General features: G+C 32.9%; 2 protein-coding genes across 5 annotated transcripts; both read left to right on the top strand.

Moving 5' to 3' along the window:
- The first annotated feature begins 1,037 nt into the window (after nucleotides 1-1,037).
- LOC114737016 (uncharacterized) lies at nucleotides 1,038-3,895 on the top strand. 3 transcript variants are annotated; one of them, XM_028924903.1, is made up of 4 exons: nucleotides 1,038-1,407; nucleotides 1,797-3,043; nucleotides 3,118-3,190; nucleotides 3,411-3,895. In XM_028924903.1, the coding sequence occupies exons 1-4, from the start codon at nucleotides 1,315-1,317 to the stop codon at nucleotides 3,600-3,602; spliced, it is 1,605 nt and encodes a 534-aa protein (XP_028780736.1). In that variant the 5' UTR covers nucleotides 1,038-1,314; the 3' UTR covers nucleotides 3,603-3,895. The 3 variants fall into 3 exon arrangements, with proteins under 3 accessions (XP_028780736.1, XP_028780737.1, XP_028780734.1); XM_028924904.1 differs by having other exon boundaries at nucleotides 3,112-3,190; nucleotides 3,468-3,895; XM_028924901.1 differs by having other exon boundaries at nucleotides 3,112-3,190.
- Nucleotides 3,896-5,520: 1,625 nt separating this feature from the next.
- On the top strand, nucleotides 5,521-8,995 carry LOC114737028 (chromatin-remodeling complex subunit ies6-like). Of its 2 annotated transcripts, none has more exons than XM_028924920.1 (4): nucleotides 5,521-5,686; nucleotides 7,152-7,336; nucleotides 7,783-7,850; nucleotides 8,593-8,995. In XM_028924920.1, exons 2-4 carry the CDS (start codon nucleotides 7,162-7,164, stop codon nucleotides 8,722-8,724), a joined length of 375 nt encoding a protein of 124 aa, XP_028780753.1. In that variant the 5' UTR covers nucleotides 5,521-5,686; nucleotides 7,152-7,161; the 3' UTR covers nucleotides 8,725-8,995. The 2 variants fall into 2 exon arrangements, with proteins under 2 accessions (XP_028780753.1, XP_028780754.1); XM_028924921.1 differs by lacking the exon at nucleotides 5,521-5,686 and adding an exon at nucleotides 5,713-5,844.
- The last annotated feature ends 5,712 nt before the right edge of the window (nucleotides 8,996-14,707 follow it).

The following is a 14,707-nucleotide window of genomic DNA, read 5'->3' as shown; positions in this document are numbered from 1 at the left end:
GCAGTGAGGACACTACCTTCATGAAGCCTTCGATTCCATTGTTGTGGTCGTCCCAGAAGATACCCCCACACCTCGTTTTGTTACTGCCTTCTGAAAAGGCCCCATCCACCATGAGCTCGATCGACCCATCCTTCTTCTGCCGCAGCTTCCTGATCTCGTTGCAATCTGGGGACGCCCCTCAGCCCTCAGGTTTGTCTGTCTCTACCTCATGCCGGCATTTTGGAGAGTTCGAAGCAACGCCTTTGCATGGTGCGAGAGGTTGTCCATTGTTAAAGTCTCTGATCATTCCTTCTTTTCCACACGAATCAACAAGTAACAGTAAAGAAGTCTGCCCAGGCCCCCTCACTGGTCCCTCTAGTCTTTACAGAGAAAACACCATGGTTCTCTAGTTTCCATCTCACACTCTCGCTTCCGTCTGAGCTTATAGTACGTTCCAACCCCTTCTCGAAGTTCGACCACATGGCTTTAATCCCACTCCAGAACCTCGAGCCTTTCTTAGTGTGGTTAATAACACTGGATGAAGATCTTCCCACATATATATTTGCTCCTTACAACCCGACCCCTGAAAGCATCTTTCCTGTAAGGATGATTTACCCATATATAACTGGTTAATAATATGACTTCCTAAAGCCACGTAATATACAGAAGAAAATTCTTCTTCTTCTTCATCCCTTTTCAAACTCCAATTATCACTGCCATTAGGTTATCTGTTTCAGTAAGGATGATAAGTTTTCTAACCACGAATGAACTGTATTTACTCGATAAGTGATATCTTCTTCTTTCTGGCAAAAAAAATAAAAGAAAAGAAAGAAAGATGACATCTTCTTTTTACTCGGCTAACACGTGATTTTATTTTTAGAAATCGAATAAGTTCTTAGAGGACGGAAGATAGTATTAAGAACCGGATATATAAAAGAACAATCCATATTTCTATATCTTCGAACTTGTTTAGAATGATTTATAAAAAACATTGTAATGATAATTTATAGACTACGAAATGACTATACAATGAAAGTTTTGTTTTGACTTTAAGCACTTAATAGGCAGATCCAAAGTGTGTATTTGTCTATATATCTACTTATATTTATTAAAACCATTAAAAGCGTGACTTGCTGTTAAGCTGGCAGCTAGTTGTTGTCTTGTTGATACACACCCACATATACGGCCAATTGATAATTAATAATTGTTTGATTGATCATCTTCATCGTACCTCATCGGAGACTGGAGAAGCTGGGCTTCTTAATACCTGCGGCGATTTTCCAAATTCCGCGAAGATCAAAGGTTCTCTTGTCGGGAAATTGAATATAAATTGGGATGAGAAGAAGGACTCTTTGCGGAGGAAACGCTTTTACTTCGACAAAGCCCGTGCCTTTTACTGGGAGCGAGGTTCCTTACCTCGTAAGCCAGGTTCATCTTCTCATGTTTCTAGGGATTTAATGTTCCAACTTTCGCTTTAAAAAGTACCTTTTCCAATTCAATTTCTGTTCTGTTTGGCTGCTGAGAGAAAAATTCTTGAGTGGTGAAGCTGTTTAAATCTTAGTATATTTGGGTGGGAGTCTAAACTGTGAGCTTCCTGGAGTTGGGCAATGTGATTTCATTCTGTTTTGATGCTGCCAATCACTTATCTTGATGCTTTACCTTTTGGCTTACTTATTTGTCTTCCCGGGAATCCAGTGATATGATATATGGGTCTCCCTGGCCCCTATTTTTTATGGTTCTAATTTTAGTTCCTTAATGATTTATGAATTACTTAATTTTAAATGATTCATTTTATAAAATTTTTAAACTTGAAACAGAATGAAGACAATGTAGCTGTGCATAAAGCGTCAATTGAGACTAATCATGATATGGCAAATGTCAGAGAGGGTGTTTCAAAAGGAAATTTAAATAATGACATGGATGAGGGTTCCAACAGAAGTTCTCATGACTATTTAGATGATGACGATATGCGTTGGAATTTTTTGGGCAGAGAAAGCTGTTTCAGTTGTAATGAAGTTGGAGAAGTGTTAGTTTGCGCTGAGAGAGATTGCCCTATTAGTCTCCATGCGAAATGTTTATGCACTGAACCTAAATTTGATGATAAGGGGAACTTCTACTGTCCCTATTGCTGGTACAAACGAGCATGGGCAGAGGCTCAGGAATCCAGGAAAAAGGCCTTTTTAGCAAAGAAAGATTTGTCTAAATTCTTTACTCAAAATGGACTCACGAGTGACAAACTGGCAGAGAATGATGTGGAAGTTAAGACAAGGGGGCCCAAAGATGTCTCTGTTATGGGAAATGGGAGTGGTTTGGATTATCATGGTAGGCCAGGCAATAAGAGTGTTCCCAGTCATCCTTTGAAGACTTTGCAAGATCTTAAAAAACAAGGGGAAAGATTGATGGCTGGTACTGATCAAGATGGGATAGTAGTTGAACATACAGCCAATGCAAATGGTCCGGAAGCTAATATTTATGTTTCTAAACGTTATACAGAAGAAAACGCACCTGTACATACAAATCTGGATCATAAATCTAGTAACAGGGAGGAATTTGATATTCTCAATAATAACATTTCCAAAACACGTGAGACCAGATTTGTTGAAGGACAAGAGGGAGTAAAACTTGAAGATATAAGATATAATAATGAATATGTTTATGCAATGTTTGATGAGGATGTAAAACCTTTGACTGCTTTCCGTTTTGGTGAACCCTCAGATGGACACTTGCCTGATTATGCATTCTCCAAAGGGATGCAAGAAGGTAATGAAGCATATGTAGATATGGGCAGGGTGAAAGATAGAGAAAAGTTAGTCCAGAATAAATTAAATCTTCCTGCAACCGATTGTTCTGCTAGGGGAACTGGTGATTCAGATTTTGAGCCTCTGCCCATGAAGGAGAGTCATGTAAAACAAGGGGGGCAAAGGACAACATATACTCAGGGAGTTTCTTCTGTTAAATCATTGCCGTTGAAGAGTAGAACTGGGAGTAAAAATGCTCGTTGCAAAAATGAAGTTGTTGCCAATTCTGAAACTTCAGGGCTACCTCAGAGGTCTTCTATGCAGTGGTAAGCAGCTCATTTTGGTATATATGTATATAAACATATGTTATAACAGATTTATCTGTTATTCTCAGTTGCAGCCAGAAGCTGGCTTCAGAAACTGGAAAGCGCAAGAGATTAAAATGGACAGTTGAAGAAGAAAATATGCTGAGGGTATGTGTTTCATGAACTATATTTCTTGAACCAGATGAATCATGGATGCTACATGAACTAATTCAGCAGATTTCGGGCTATCCGTGGCAATGTCAAATGGGTTCTGATATAATTTCTAAGCTTTAACCATGAATAATCACTAATGATGTTTTAAGTTTAATGTATAAAACATTCATTCAAGTTCAAATAGAGTGAATTGCATTGTTCTTGAATTTCATAGTTGCACAAGGCTTTCTTGCCTTCGTTCACAGCATCAACTTTGGTTCTCACACTGCAGGAAGGAGTGTTAAAGTTCTCGATGGAACAGCAGAGTATCCCTTGGAAGAAAATTTTAGAATTTGGTTGTCATGTATTCCATAGCAAGCGTAACACTTCCGATCTGAAAGATAAATGGAAACATATGAGGGTATGAACGCCAAGGAATGCAACTTGCTGTCTGTAGATTTCATAGAATTTTTTTTTTCCTAGATCAACTAAATAGGCGAGTGTTTCTTTGTTAATTTCTGGGTGACCCTCATGTTTTGTCACTCTTGAAACTATACATATGTATATATTCCCCCCCCCTCCCGGAACTAGTGGCTTTAAGATCCAAAGAACAAAAAACGGACCGAACTAGCCAATGGTCCAGTTTGGTTTGGATATTGAACCCGAGGAAGTTGAATCAGTGGTGAACTGGTTTGGATGATTATGTTGTTATTTGTCTTATTTTTTCTCATTCAGCTTCTAATATTTCAATCTCTATAGATTTAAATGCATTTTAATGATGATTTTGGTAATGATTATTAATTTTAGTTAATAATGAACCATAAAGATCAAAATTCTCAATATTATTATACTTTGTTATTGTTACAATCAAACTATTGTTATATTTCCTTACATTTTGTTATTAGTGATTATTAATATTATTATATTTTGTTATTTTTAATTACATTATATTATTTTAATGTGATTGGTTGGATCCCAAGTTGATCCCAGTCCGATCAACTGGCGGTTGAACCACTACCTTAAACGGTTTAGTGTTCGGTTCGGTTTTTTTGTTCCTTATTAAGATTATAGCCATCTATATTTGCAAGAGTCATTCCATGATATATTTATTTTTTAAATGCTCAAGAAACTTGTGTTCACTGGGTGACAAGGTTCCTTCTTTTGAGTGTATAATCATAACAAAGATTAAAAGACATGGATGTCACAGGTGTCAAATATGGCATTTAGTTGTTAGACGCCCTAGATCACTTGTTTGTGAGAATGGTTATCCAAAATTATTTTCACAAAAATATGACCTCAAATCTGTTTTAACTCTTCTTGTCAATCGTATGCATGAATAAGGATAAAATAAAATGAAGGTAAGTAAGAAAAATAACCTCCAATTTTTTTTGGCATATATATTGACAATGTCTATTGATATCATTGCCGGAGTAGATCTCATGTGAAATTTTTCAATTTGATATGAGTGGCAATGGCTTTTAATCAACTAGTGGAGGTTGTTACTGAAATATGGTAATCCTCCGATCCTTAATATATAACCTAATTATTGAATTGATTTTGATCCTAAATATAAGACATATTTCTCATATTTATCAGTTTTCTTTAAATTACTCTTATGGAAAAACATGTCATATTTTTTATAATTAACTAATTTATCTAATTTTTTTAATTTAATCAAATTAGTTAAATAGATATTATATTAAGGACCAAAGGAGTATCTTTTTTTTTTTGTTCAAAATGGATGGCATTGTAAAATGAGTCTTACCATAATTTTTATCGTTATATTAATGATACCGATATCATTAAAAAAAATTTAAACGAACATATCCGAAAAATATAAAATATAAATTTAAAAGTAGTATGATTTAATGTTATGACTTGTTTTCAATTTAATTCATGTATTTTGTTGGTATTCATATTTTTTATGTTTCATTCTACACATCTATTTCATAGCATCTTGCATAATTTATTTTAAATATACTACCTCCAGTTCTAATTATAAAAGCTAGTTGACTAACTTGAGAAAATTAAAGAAATAAGTTAAGTTAGTTATTTGTAATAAGTAGATGTTGTCTTTTCTAAAATATCCTTGCTAATCAAATTTATTAGCTAGAACTATCATTATTAGAGGAACTATCTTGGAAAAGAATGTATAAATATGAGAGATAAAGTACATTGAGATCTTATAATTAGAATCAAAATAAAAGTTAAATAAAATCTTATATTAAAGACCAGAGGTAGTATTTCAATAGATTTTAAATAAGAAGATAAATATAATTTCTTAAAAATGTTTAAAAATTATTGTCTTCAACGACCGTGACTCAATGGCTGAGTTTAAATTTCTTCGACAAAATATTTCGGATTCAGCGCGTAAACAAGGCCGAAGCTTCTTCCTGCTGAACGTGAGAAGGATCGTGCTTTGATCCTCATAATCCAGCGACAGCAACGCCGATTTTTATAGGGGCATAGTTAGGATTTTGCCTGTGACGTTTTCTCAAGCAGCAGCTTCAGGTCTTTTCTATCTCGGCTTGAAGCTCTTATGCTTGTTGATGGAGGACCGATCTTGATATGCCAGTGACTCCTAATTTAACTTATTCTGCCTGCCGCTTATTTTTTTAGCTTTAGCAGAAATTGTCGCAATCCTAAAATGTCTGCCTTCTTCTGGTTGGGTACTGATTTCAGTACTACTATTAATTATTAATTATTTGAGAATTTTCTATGGCAGAGTTGATCTGGTTTGTTTAGAATTGAAGTTTATTTCTAAGTTCATGCAACAAACAATAATACTGCGAACTAACTAATATGTCGATACATCTCGGCGCTGAAGCATTGGCATTAATTTTTATATTTACATTATGTTATAAGTTTTGATTATATTTGACTTTAGTATGCCCTAGATTTGTGATATAGGTGCACGCTTATAGTCCCCCATTTGGTATGATACTGGTACCCGATGGATAACATCTGAAAATCCTACATTCATATTTTTGCTTGTTTCATTTGAGTGCTCCTGCGGCTTTAAATGTCATACTAGCATCAACGATGCGTCCTGAGCTAATCTACTGACTAGAGTTGGTTAGGTTAAAATCGTGGGAATAATTCAATGTGACCGAAAATGCCAGCATACCATCAATTGTTCAGTTCGCATTGCTAGCAAACTGACAAGCCAAGTGCAATGCATTTATCGACTAAGATTGGGTGGATGTATAAGCAAACTGAGTTAAACTTGAAAAATCTCTTAGGAGACTCTTTAGCGAACTGATAAGTTTGATTTTTATTGTTTTATTGATAATGCTTACTAGGGTATAACTTCTTCTACATTATCCTCCAGAGACAAATCGGGAAGGCTGAAGTTACTTGGGTGTTGTCATTGTTAGGCCTCGTTTCTGCTTTCTATCACAGTTTACAATATTTTCTTCACCTTATTTTTTAGTTAGGTAATTGCATTATAATAGGCTGATTTCCTACAGCCTGTTTGGTATGGCATGGGAAGAGGATTCTGTTTCCAATACACAGAAGAAGATATATGTAATGGCTATCTTACTCTTATTGACATTTCTCAACCATGAATACCCCTTTTCATTACTATATTTTAGCCAGGGGTGTTCATCTTCATTCCTTTTTTTCCCTTCTATACCAAACATTTTGCTACCATACAGGCTCTCAATGTAAATAGATATGCATACATAGATATGTATGTATATATGTGTTTGTGCATGCATACAGACACATATATGTAATTTTGTACAAGCTAGATTAATCATAAGTTATAAATAGTATGACTTCTCTCTGTAGTTCACCTGATGTGTATTGCAGCTTGTATTGGGCTCCATGTATCTATTCGTTCTATCTATATTTTTTTCATTTTCATATCTTTTCCTTCTTTTTTTTAACTTTTTGTCTTCTTATTAAGCTATTATGTTAAATTGATGACATGGATTTTTGTTTTGTCAGATTTGATTTATATCCCGTGAAGGATAAGAAAGATGGAGCCGGAGGTAGTGGAGGCAGAGCTAGTTTTACCATCCTATCTCAGTTTTAAGCGGGTACAAACATATGAGAAATATCCCAAAGGCCAAGCCCGTGGCCGGCACTGGAAACATCTTAAGCAGATTCTTCAAGCTGAGAACTACCAGAATTACTCACCTGATGAACCCAACTGTGAGCTCTTAGAGCCAATGTCCTTTTTCTTTTTTGGAGAGGAAACCTTTTTTTTTCTTTTTTCAATTTCTGTTATACCCAATGTTGTGTATTCTGCTCCATGTACTCTCAATCTTTTTATGTTTTTGTTCTTTTATATAAGTTTTATTTTTATTTTATTATTTAGAATTGGAACTGCATAAGAGGTTTTTGGAACGATAACAATTCTATTGTTAGTCAATCTAATGTTAAAATGCTTGTTAAATACGTATTATTTGATCAAGAGTTATTAAGAAAGGCAAGATCTGGTTCTTCAGTTAATTTTCCTTGTATGTGCCAGAGTTTCATACAAATTTTTAAAGCCTGAGCCTGAGACTGTTTCCTAATTTTAATTTTTCGTTCTATTATCCTTTTGAGTGACGATATTGAAGCTTCTATTTTGATCTCTTTGCGGGATTTTCTTGCAGATGTGAATATTGAGTCACCACCTTCTATACATCCCTGCAAAAGAATTTGCGATATTACAGGCTTTGAGGTATGTAGAGGTTTTTGTTAGTTTCGGTGTTGTAATTTTCTCGATGACTCTTATTGGTGACCCATGTCTTAGTTTGGAAATTCATCATAAAATTCTGGTTTAAAGAATACAGAGTATGCTTTGTACTCGTGAGGAAGTTGAATCACAAAATTTCGATTTAAAAGGCCGTCATTCTCATCTTTTAGTTGAGGAATTTGTGAATCTATCAAGATTTTATCTTGTGTCATTTTTTTGCTTGTGAACTTAACTTTGAATCTCAGTGACATTTTCTTGTAGCTAAAAATTTCAGTGACTTTCACTGCCACTAGTAGGAGCTGGAAATGAGTGGAAAGTGTGATATCGATGGAGGCATTTTTTTGTTGCCTCTTAGTATTCCCATTGTTCTCTTCATGCATTATACTGCACGCAAACTTAGTGTGACGGATTCTATGACCTTTTTATCAATTTGGCTAAATCTCTTATATTATAAGTGATTTATGGTTCTTTAACTTCATTGCTTTGGATTATGGTTATTAGGCTTGTCTGTGATCTCATTAAAACGTGCTTACATGTTCCTCGTTATTATGATGCCCAACTTACAGACAGTTATCCTTGTCACTTTTTATTCACGTCTGTAAGGACATGTTTATTATGCTGCACGGCGCTGTTTGTTCATTTATTTTATATCCCACATATTCAAGCTTATACAGCATCATTAGACCTTGTATTGCTGAAGAATTAATTAGTTGAGTTCACTCTGCAGGCACCCTACTATGATCCCAGGACTAAACTACGGTATGCAAATACTGAAGTTTTCAAGACTGTCAGGTCGCTTCCTAATGAGTATGTGCAGAGGTACTTAGCCTTGAGGAATGCTGCGGTTGTTCTGAAGTAACCAGGCAACTTTTGAGTACTTCTCTTCAAAATTTCATGTTTTTCGATCCTTAAAAAGGTTTTGAAATAGGCTAGTTGATGGAACATTGTTCTGAGGGATAACATTGCAGAGAACTACTTATTCATCAATCCGCTTGTAAGAAATGAAATATTTGCATATTATTTAATAGCTATTGAACCTGTATGAAAGCATTTGATTGCTGCTCTTTGGAGACTTCAACAAAAATTAAATCACAAAAATTACATGTTGCAGACTTCCAGTGTTAATTCTCAGTTGGCCCCTAAATTTCATGTATGTTATAATGTTAAATTGAGCTTTTGATAATAGTTACAGCGAATTTTTTATTTGGTCCCTCTACTTCATTCCCCTCTGACTTGGTCCCTGTAGTTACAGATGTTAGGAAAAGATCCTCGCCTATCTTTGTCTGTGAAAATGATGTCAATTTTGTGCAAGCATGGCATAAAGGAAGTCCTCTACATTGCTACTCAGACCATGTGGCCTTCCAAGCCAACCAACACACTGCCACCTAGTTACACGTTGCAAGAGAAAGTACAATGACTCCTTCTTATAACCTCTGAAAAACCATAGTGTCTCGCGGAGAAATATTTTTAAAATGAAGATGTGTGTCTATTGAGAAGTTCTTATAAATCAAAAAAACATAGAAGTCACTAAAACCATACCTTTATAAATTTATAATACTAAAGACGTCTTTAAAAGGTTATAAGGTGTGACAACCACTATTTCATGAAAGAAGCGTTAATTAAAAGAAACACTAGGTATTGAAAGGATGACATTGTTCTTGAAAAAGTTAGTTTTGATTATCTTTGATTATAAAGTTATTTAAAAGGATTATGATGTTAATACATCTCTTTCACCAAAAAGGACAACATAGAATATCGGGCTACTTTCAAACAAATTTAACAAGCTAACAGACTTTTCTTAATATATGTAAGATGATAAGAGGCACATCATATTTAGGATGGGATGAAGTTTCTCACTTTCCTCCTATTTAATTAAGGGTATAAGATGTAAAAGTAAATGGTTCCTTGATTTTGGGAAAGTATCGTCATTTTGGGACACTAAAAATTTTAAGGATGTGTCCTACATTTGGAACAAGGGAGTAGCTATTTCAGGATATTCTAAAATTAGAATTGAGTTTATTCGATTGAAGTAAGGAATATTCTTTTCCAAAATTAAAGTGGTCTTCATTATCCTCTTGCTATTTATTGTGCTGCCATTAAAAGACTGCTTGGATTTCTTTGTTGGTGCGTTTGGATTTGTTATCATGCGAAATCACGATTGATCATCTTTGGTGAAAACCATTATTGCACTGATATTTTCTTTTATAAACTATAATCACCACATCTCCCGAAACTTAATTATGATTTTATCATTATACAGAGTAGTATTTACTTGTTTACGAATTTCAGTGTCGTGGCTTTGGGAAAGGCTTGACTTGGACTTCCAATTTTGTTTGTACTAGTCTTGGTCAAGGCGGAAAATGTAGTGCGTTTATTGTTGCTAATCAAAACAATAGAAAAATACTTACGCCAAGTTTCTCTTTATTATAAGTTTTAAATAATTAATATTTCAAATGTAGGATATAAATATGCAAGTATAATTAGATAACTTGACATTATACTTTCTTAGTCTTAAATGTAATATTTATTTTGTAGTGTAAAATAAGTCTTATACTATCTCTGATCCTTAATATAAGATATTGTTTAATTTTTATTTTGATCCTAAATATAAGACCCCAATTCACTTTGTCTCCCATATTTATGTTTTTTTTTTAAGACAGTCCTTCTAATAATAATAACTCTAACCAATACACATAATTAGTAAGGATATTTTAAGAAAAACAACACATATTTATTACAAATAACTAACTTAACTTTTTTTTTCAATCTCTTTAAATTAGTCAACTAGCTCTTATAATTAGGACCGGAGATAGTGTTTAATATTAGAGGAATAGATATAAGAAACTTGTTAAAAGTATTATTCGATAATTTTTACCCCCTTAACTCACTGCTCATGGCGCTTTGTTTGTGGCTTAGAAGACTTCTCTCGCAATAGTCTCCTCGACTGCTTCTTCTGCCTTGCTAGTTCTTAAGATTCTTCTGAGATTCAAACACAGCAGCGTTAGATGCATGCAGTCACAAGCGTCGAAGCCCAACGCATCCCACAGCATTCAAATCCGTGCTCCTTCTGCATCCTCGCTGGCCATTAATCCATGCTTATTTTCTTCTTCCTGTCTTATCTTTGACTTGCCATTCTTATATTCAATTTCAATCTTTCTTCGTTCTCCCTTGATTTGTTGTTCATGTGCTGAATAAGTTACACCGAAATCCATCGTCCTGTAATTGCTCTCTTTGGTTTTTTTTTTTTTTTTGAATGAATGGGGTGCTATAATTCCAAATTCTTAAAAATAAATTAATGCAGTCCTGATCTACGGTTGTGCTCAGCTCGAGTCAGACGACCAGGCGACGGGTACTTTTCATAGCCCGTTCCTACTTTCAGAACAGACCACAAAGCTAGGTAAGCCCTATCGACGCTGATATCGAGATGACAGTATTACAGTGGCATTGTTGCCTTCCCACCATTACAGAAATTCTCATTGTCCCCACTAACTCTCATCATCACAACCATCTTTCAAAGGACAAAACGATTTACACGTTTGAGTTCCAATTCCATCGGTTGTGGCATGGAACCATGGTCCATCGATTTTGGTAGGAGTGAGTTCTATAGAGAATCGTATTCTTGGCTACTAAGAGTGTGTTTGAATTAACAGTGAAAAAAGTTTTTTTTTTTTTCACTCTGACTTTTACAAAGGTCAGATTAGATAAAAATCAGATAGCATAATGTGATTTATGTTTGAATTGACTTTTATAAAAATGTCAGTTTGAAAAGCTGAAATTTGTTTAGATAATTAATAAAAAATAAGTTTAGATGTAAAATGAGTAAAAAAGATATGAACATTATTAAATAATAATGTGATAATTTTAAGAAAAATATTAAAATTATAACGGTAAAGGTGCATTTTTAGTCCTAATCTTATTTTTCAAGTGCACTCAACATTTTTATATTTTTAGTGGTATAATTTTACCCATGATCATTTTTTGTGTGTATAATTTTACCTATGAATTTTTGTTTAATGCAATTTTGCCTGTGATTTTTTTTTTCTAGCATTTGGTAACCTATTCTCATGGTCTTATTTTAAAAGTTATCTATTCTCATGGTCTTATTTTCTCTCTGCACAGTGAGTGATGTGAAATGGTAAAAGCAATAAATTTTAGCTTTTGAGATACTGTGACTTTTGCATCATAAACTCATTTTGATGTATCGTGAATCCAAACATTAATTTAAGCCTTATCGTGCTTTTTTTCTCCTTCAACGTGTGATACCACCTCCAGAACGCTTTACCAAACACACCCTAAATACACCAAGTACATGGTTTTAGTTCTATTTCCACTTCCCTTACCAAATGGGGCATTAGAGTGCAGATTGGACATATCTTATTCCGAATTTGCCTTCATTTTGAAAAGAAGGCTTTTATACTTTTACGAGACATGACTTTTCTTGTAAATTTATTTTGTAAAATCACTTAAAATGAAATAAACCAAACAAGCAACAATTTTGTTTTCATGCACAATTTTTTTCATGATTTTGTATTCCAACTGAAAGGATCTAAATAACAGAGTTTACCGGTCGCCTTCTAAGGAGATGCATTAGGATTATTTTCTTTTATAAGTGGATAATGTACTTAATTTAAACCAACAAGAAAAAAAGGGGGCTATTCCTATTCCCAAAACAATCTCAACATGGGTGAACAAACTACCGAAGTCCACGCCTAGACTTTATCCTCCCTTTTTTTCACCAGCAAGCCACAGCTCGCCTTCCCAATTTTTAAGGGTCTTCCTTCGAAAAGTGTAGCTACCCAACTCATCTTCTTTCTTTGTTTTTGGTTCAAAAAGCTGAATTCAAACTCACGGCAATTTCGAATTTTTTAATGAAATTATTGCCAGTTTGAGAATGAGAAATTATTAAAGCCGTTAGTTTTTGACAACTCTATAAAATAAAAAAAATTATAATAGTTTATTCTATTCACAAGTTATAAACTAACCTTTTAAATCCTAAATTTCAGGTAAACATGTGATAGTTAAATTGCTTTTATAATCATACATTTTATAGATTATGTTACATTGCTACATTTATTTAGTTATAAATTTGATTTGATACTGATTTTTTATAATATAATTAAAAATGAAAAAAATGTTAATTTGATAGTGAAATTGAAAATTCAATTCTAGAATTTAGAGTTAATAATTGAGAGAAGAAAAGCATGTGCATAGGAATAAGACTTTTTTGGCGTTCCGATGTCTCCTTCGTTATGATTTAAAGATTATGATTTGAAGGCAAAGTCACATTCTCAACGGTGCAGCTCTGTCCACATTTTGTGCTCCCATACCCAATCATTTACTTAATATATTTATTTAAGGGATATTGCTTTTACTATTATTTTGGTGTTTCTTTACATCTAAGTTTATTTTTTTAATAAAACCTTTAATAAAAGCATTAGCATTGGTTTGTAACCAAATAGTTGGAAAGAGATTTGGAATTAAACCGATGCTTCGAGTTTAAGAAATTTCTGCACATTCTTTTAGAGCATAATCTAATCTAATATTAATGCCCTTTATTTGATCTTTAGAAGAAAAAAATCAAATACTAAATCTTTTATATATAGATATATGTGCGTACTTTTTGGCCAAAATATATATATTTGATATGCTTGATTTTAATAAAATGAATACAAGTGGATTTTAAAAGTCACGATACTATTAACTGAAATTAGTTGATGGCTAGATTATAGGATTAACAAAATATACACTTGTCATGATATGATTGAAACAAGTAGTTTAAATTTATAAAATTAAGTATATAGATTTTCTCTTATCCTATATATGGATGAGAAGAAAATTAAGGAGGACAGAATATTAAGAGAAAAAAAAACTCTTTAATATTAATATTTTCTTTCTTATTTTTTTATTTTCTCTCCATCCAAATATAACTTTAATTTTTAATGTTGACGTAATTAATTAAGTTAAATTGATAGTGTAGTTATGGCATAAAACTTCTTTCGTTTTTCATACCTTTTTTTTTTTATAAACTTATTTTTTTAACACCTTTAAATGTAATTATAGATTGCCAATCAATAAATTATTTGTGAAATTTAAATACCTGTATAAATTATGGATTATGCTCTTCAAGTAGATTAACCTTTGTGAGTCATAGGACTTCGTCCATCTAAAAGGAAAATTATTCAACTGTCTTTTATTTAAAAAAGAAAATTATCAAAATCTGATCTTTAATTAAAGAACACAATTAACATAATAACACTTTCTATTTTTACGGATTGTGGTTAGAAATTTTAGGGATTATGGTTGGGTTGGTAGGATAGTTTCACATAAAAAATTGATTAAGTTATTCAAAAATTTTTAATCTTATTAAAAATTAAAATTTTTATACATTACGAAATCTATGATATTTAATAGGCCTATTAAAGTGTTTTTATGGGGATGGTTTATTACATGCAAAATGAATTTTACGTTTTAAATGTTTATATTTATTTTAAAAATTATTTTATAATACATATTAATTATAATCATAAGTATTATTTATTTAAATATAATTTTAATGTGACCAAGACTAGTTCCTGATATCAACAAATTCTCACTCATCCGCCTTTCCATATGAAAGTCCGTTTGAAATGTAAATTATTAGATTAATTTACTCTAAATATTAATTAAAACATTTTTTTATTTTTCCAACGAAAAAAATTAAAATATTAAAGAAAGAATGAACGGTGCCCTTCATTTGATATGCTTGATTTTAATAAAATGAATACAAGTGGATTTGAAAAGGTCATGATACTATTAACTGAAGTGAGCTGAAGGCTGGATCATAGAATTACGAAAATATATAC

This window comes from Neltuma alba, unplaced genomic scaffold (genome assembly GCF_004799145.2).
Source record: "Neltuma alba isolate B1F8T4 unplaced genomic scaffold, ASM479914v2 tig00013398_pilon, whole genome shotgun sequence".
NCBI lineage: Eukaryota > Viridiplantae > Streptophyta > Magnoliopsida > Fabales > Fabaceae > Neltuma > Neltuma alba.
This window is presented reverse-complemented; position numbering and strand designations above follow the sequence as displayed.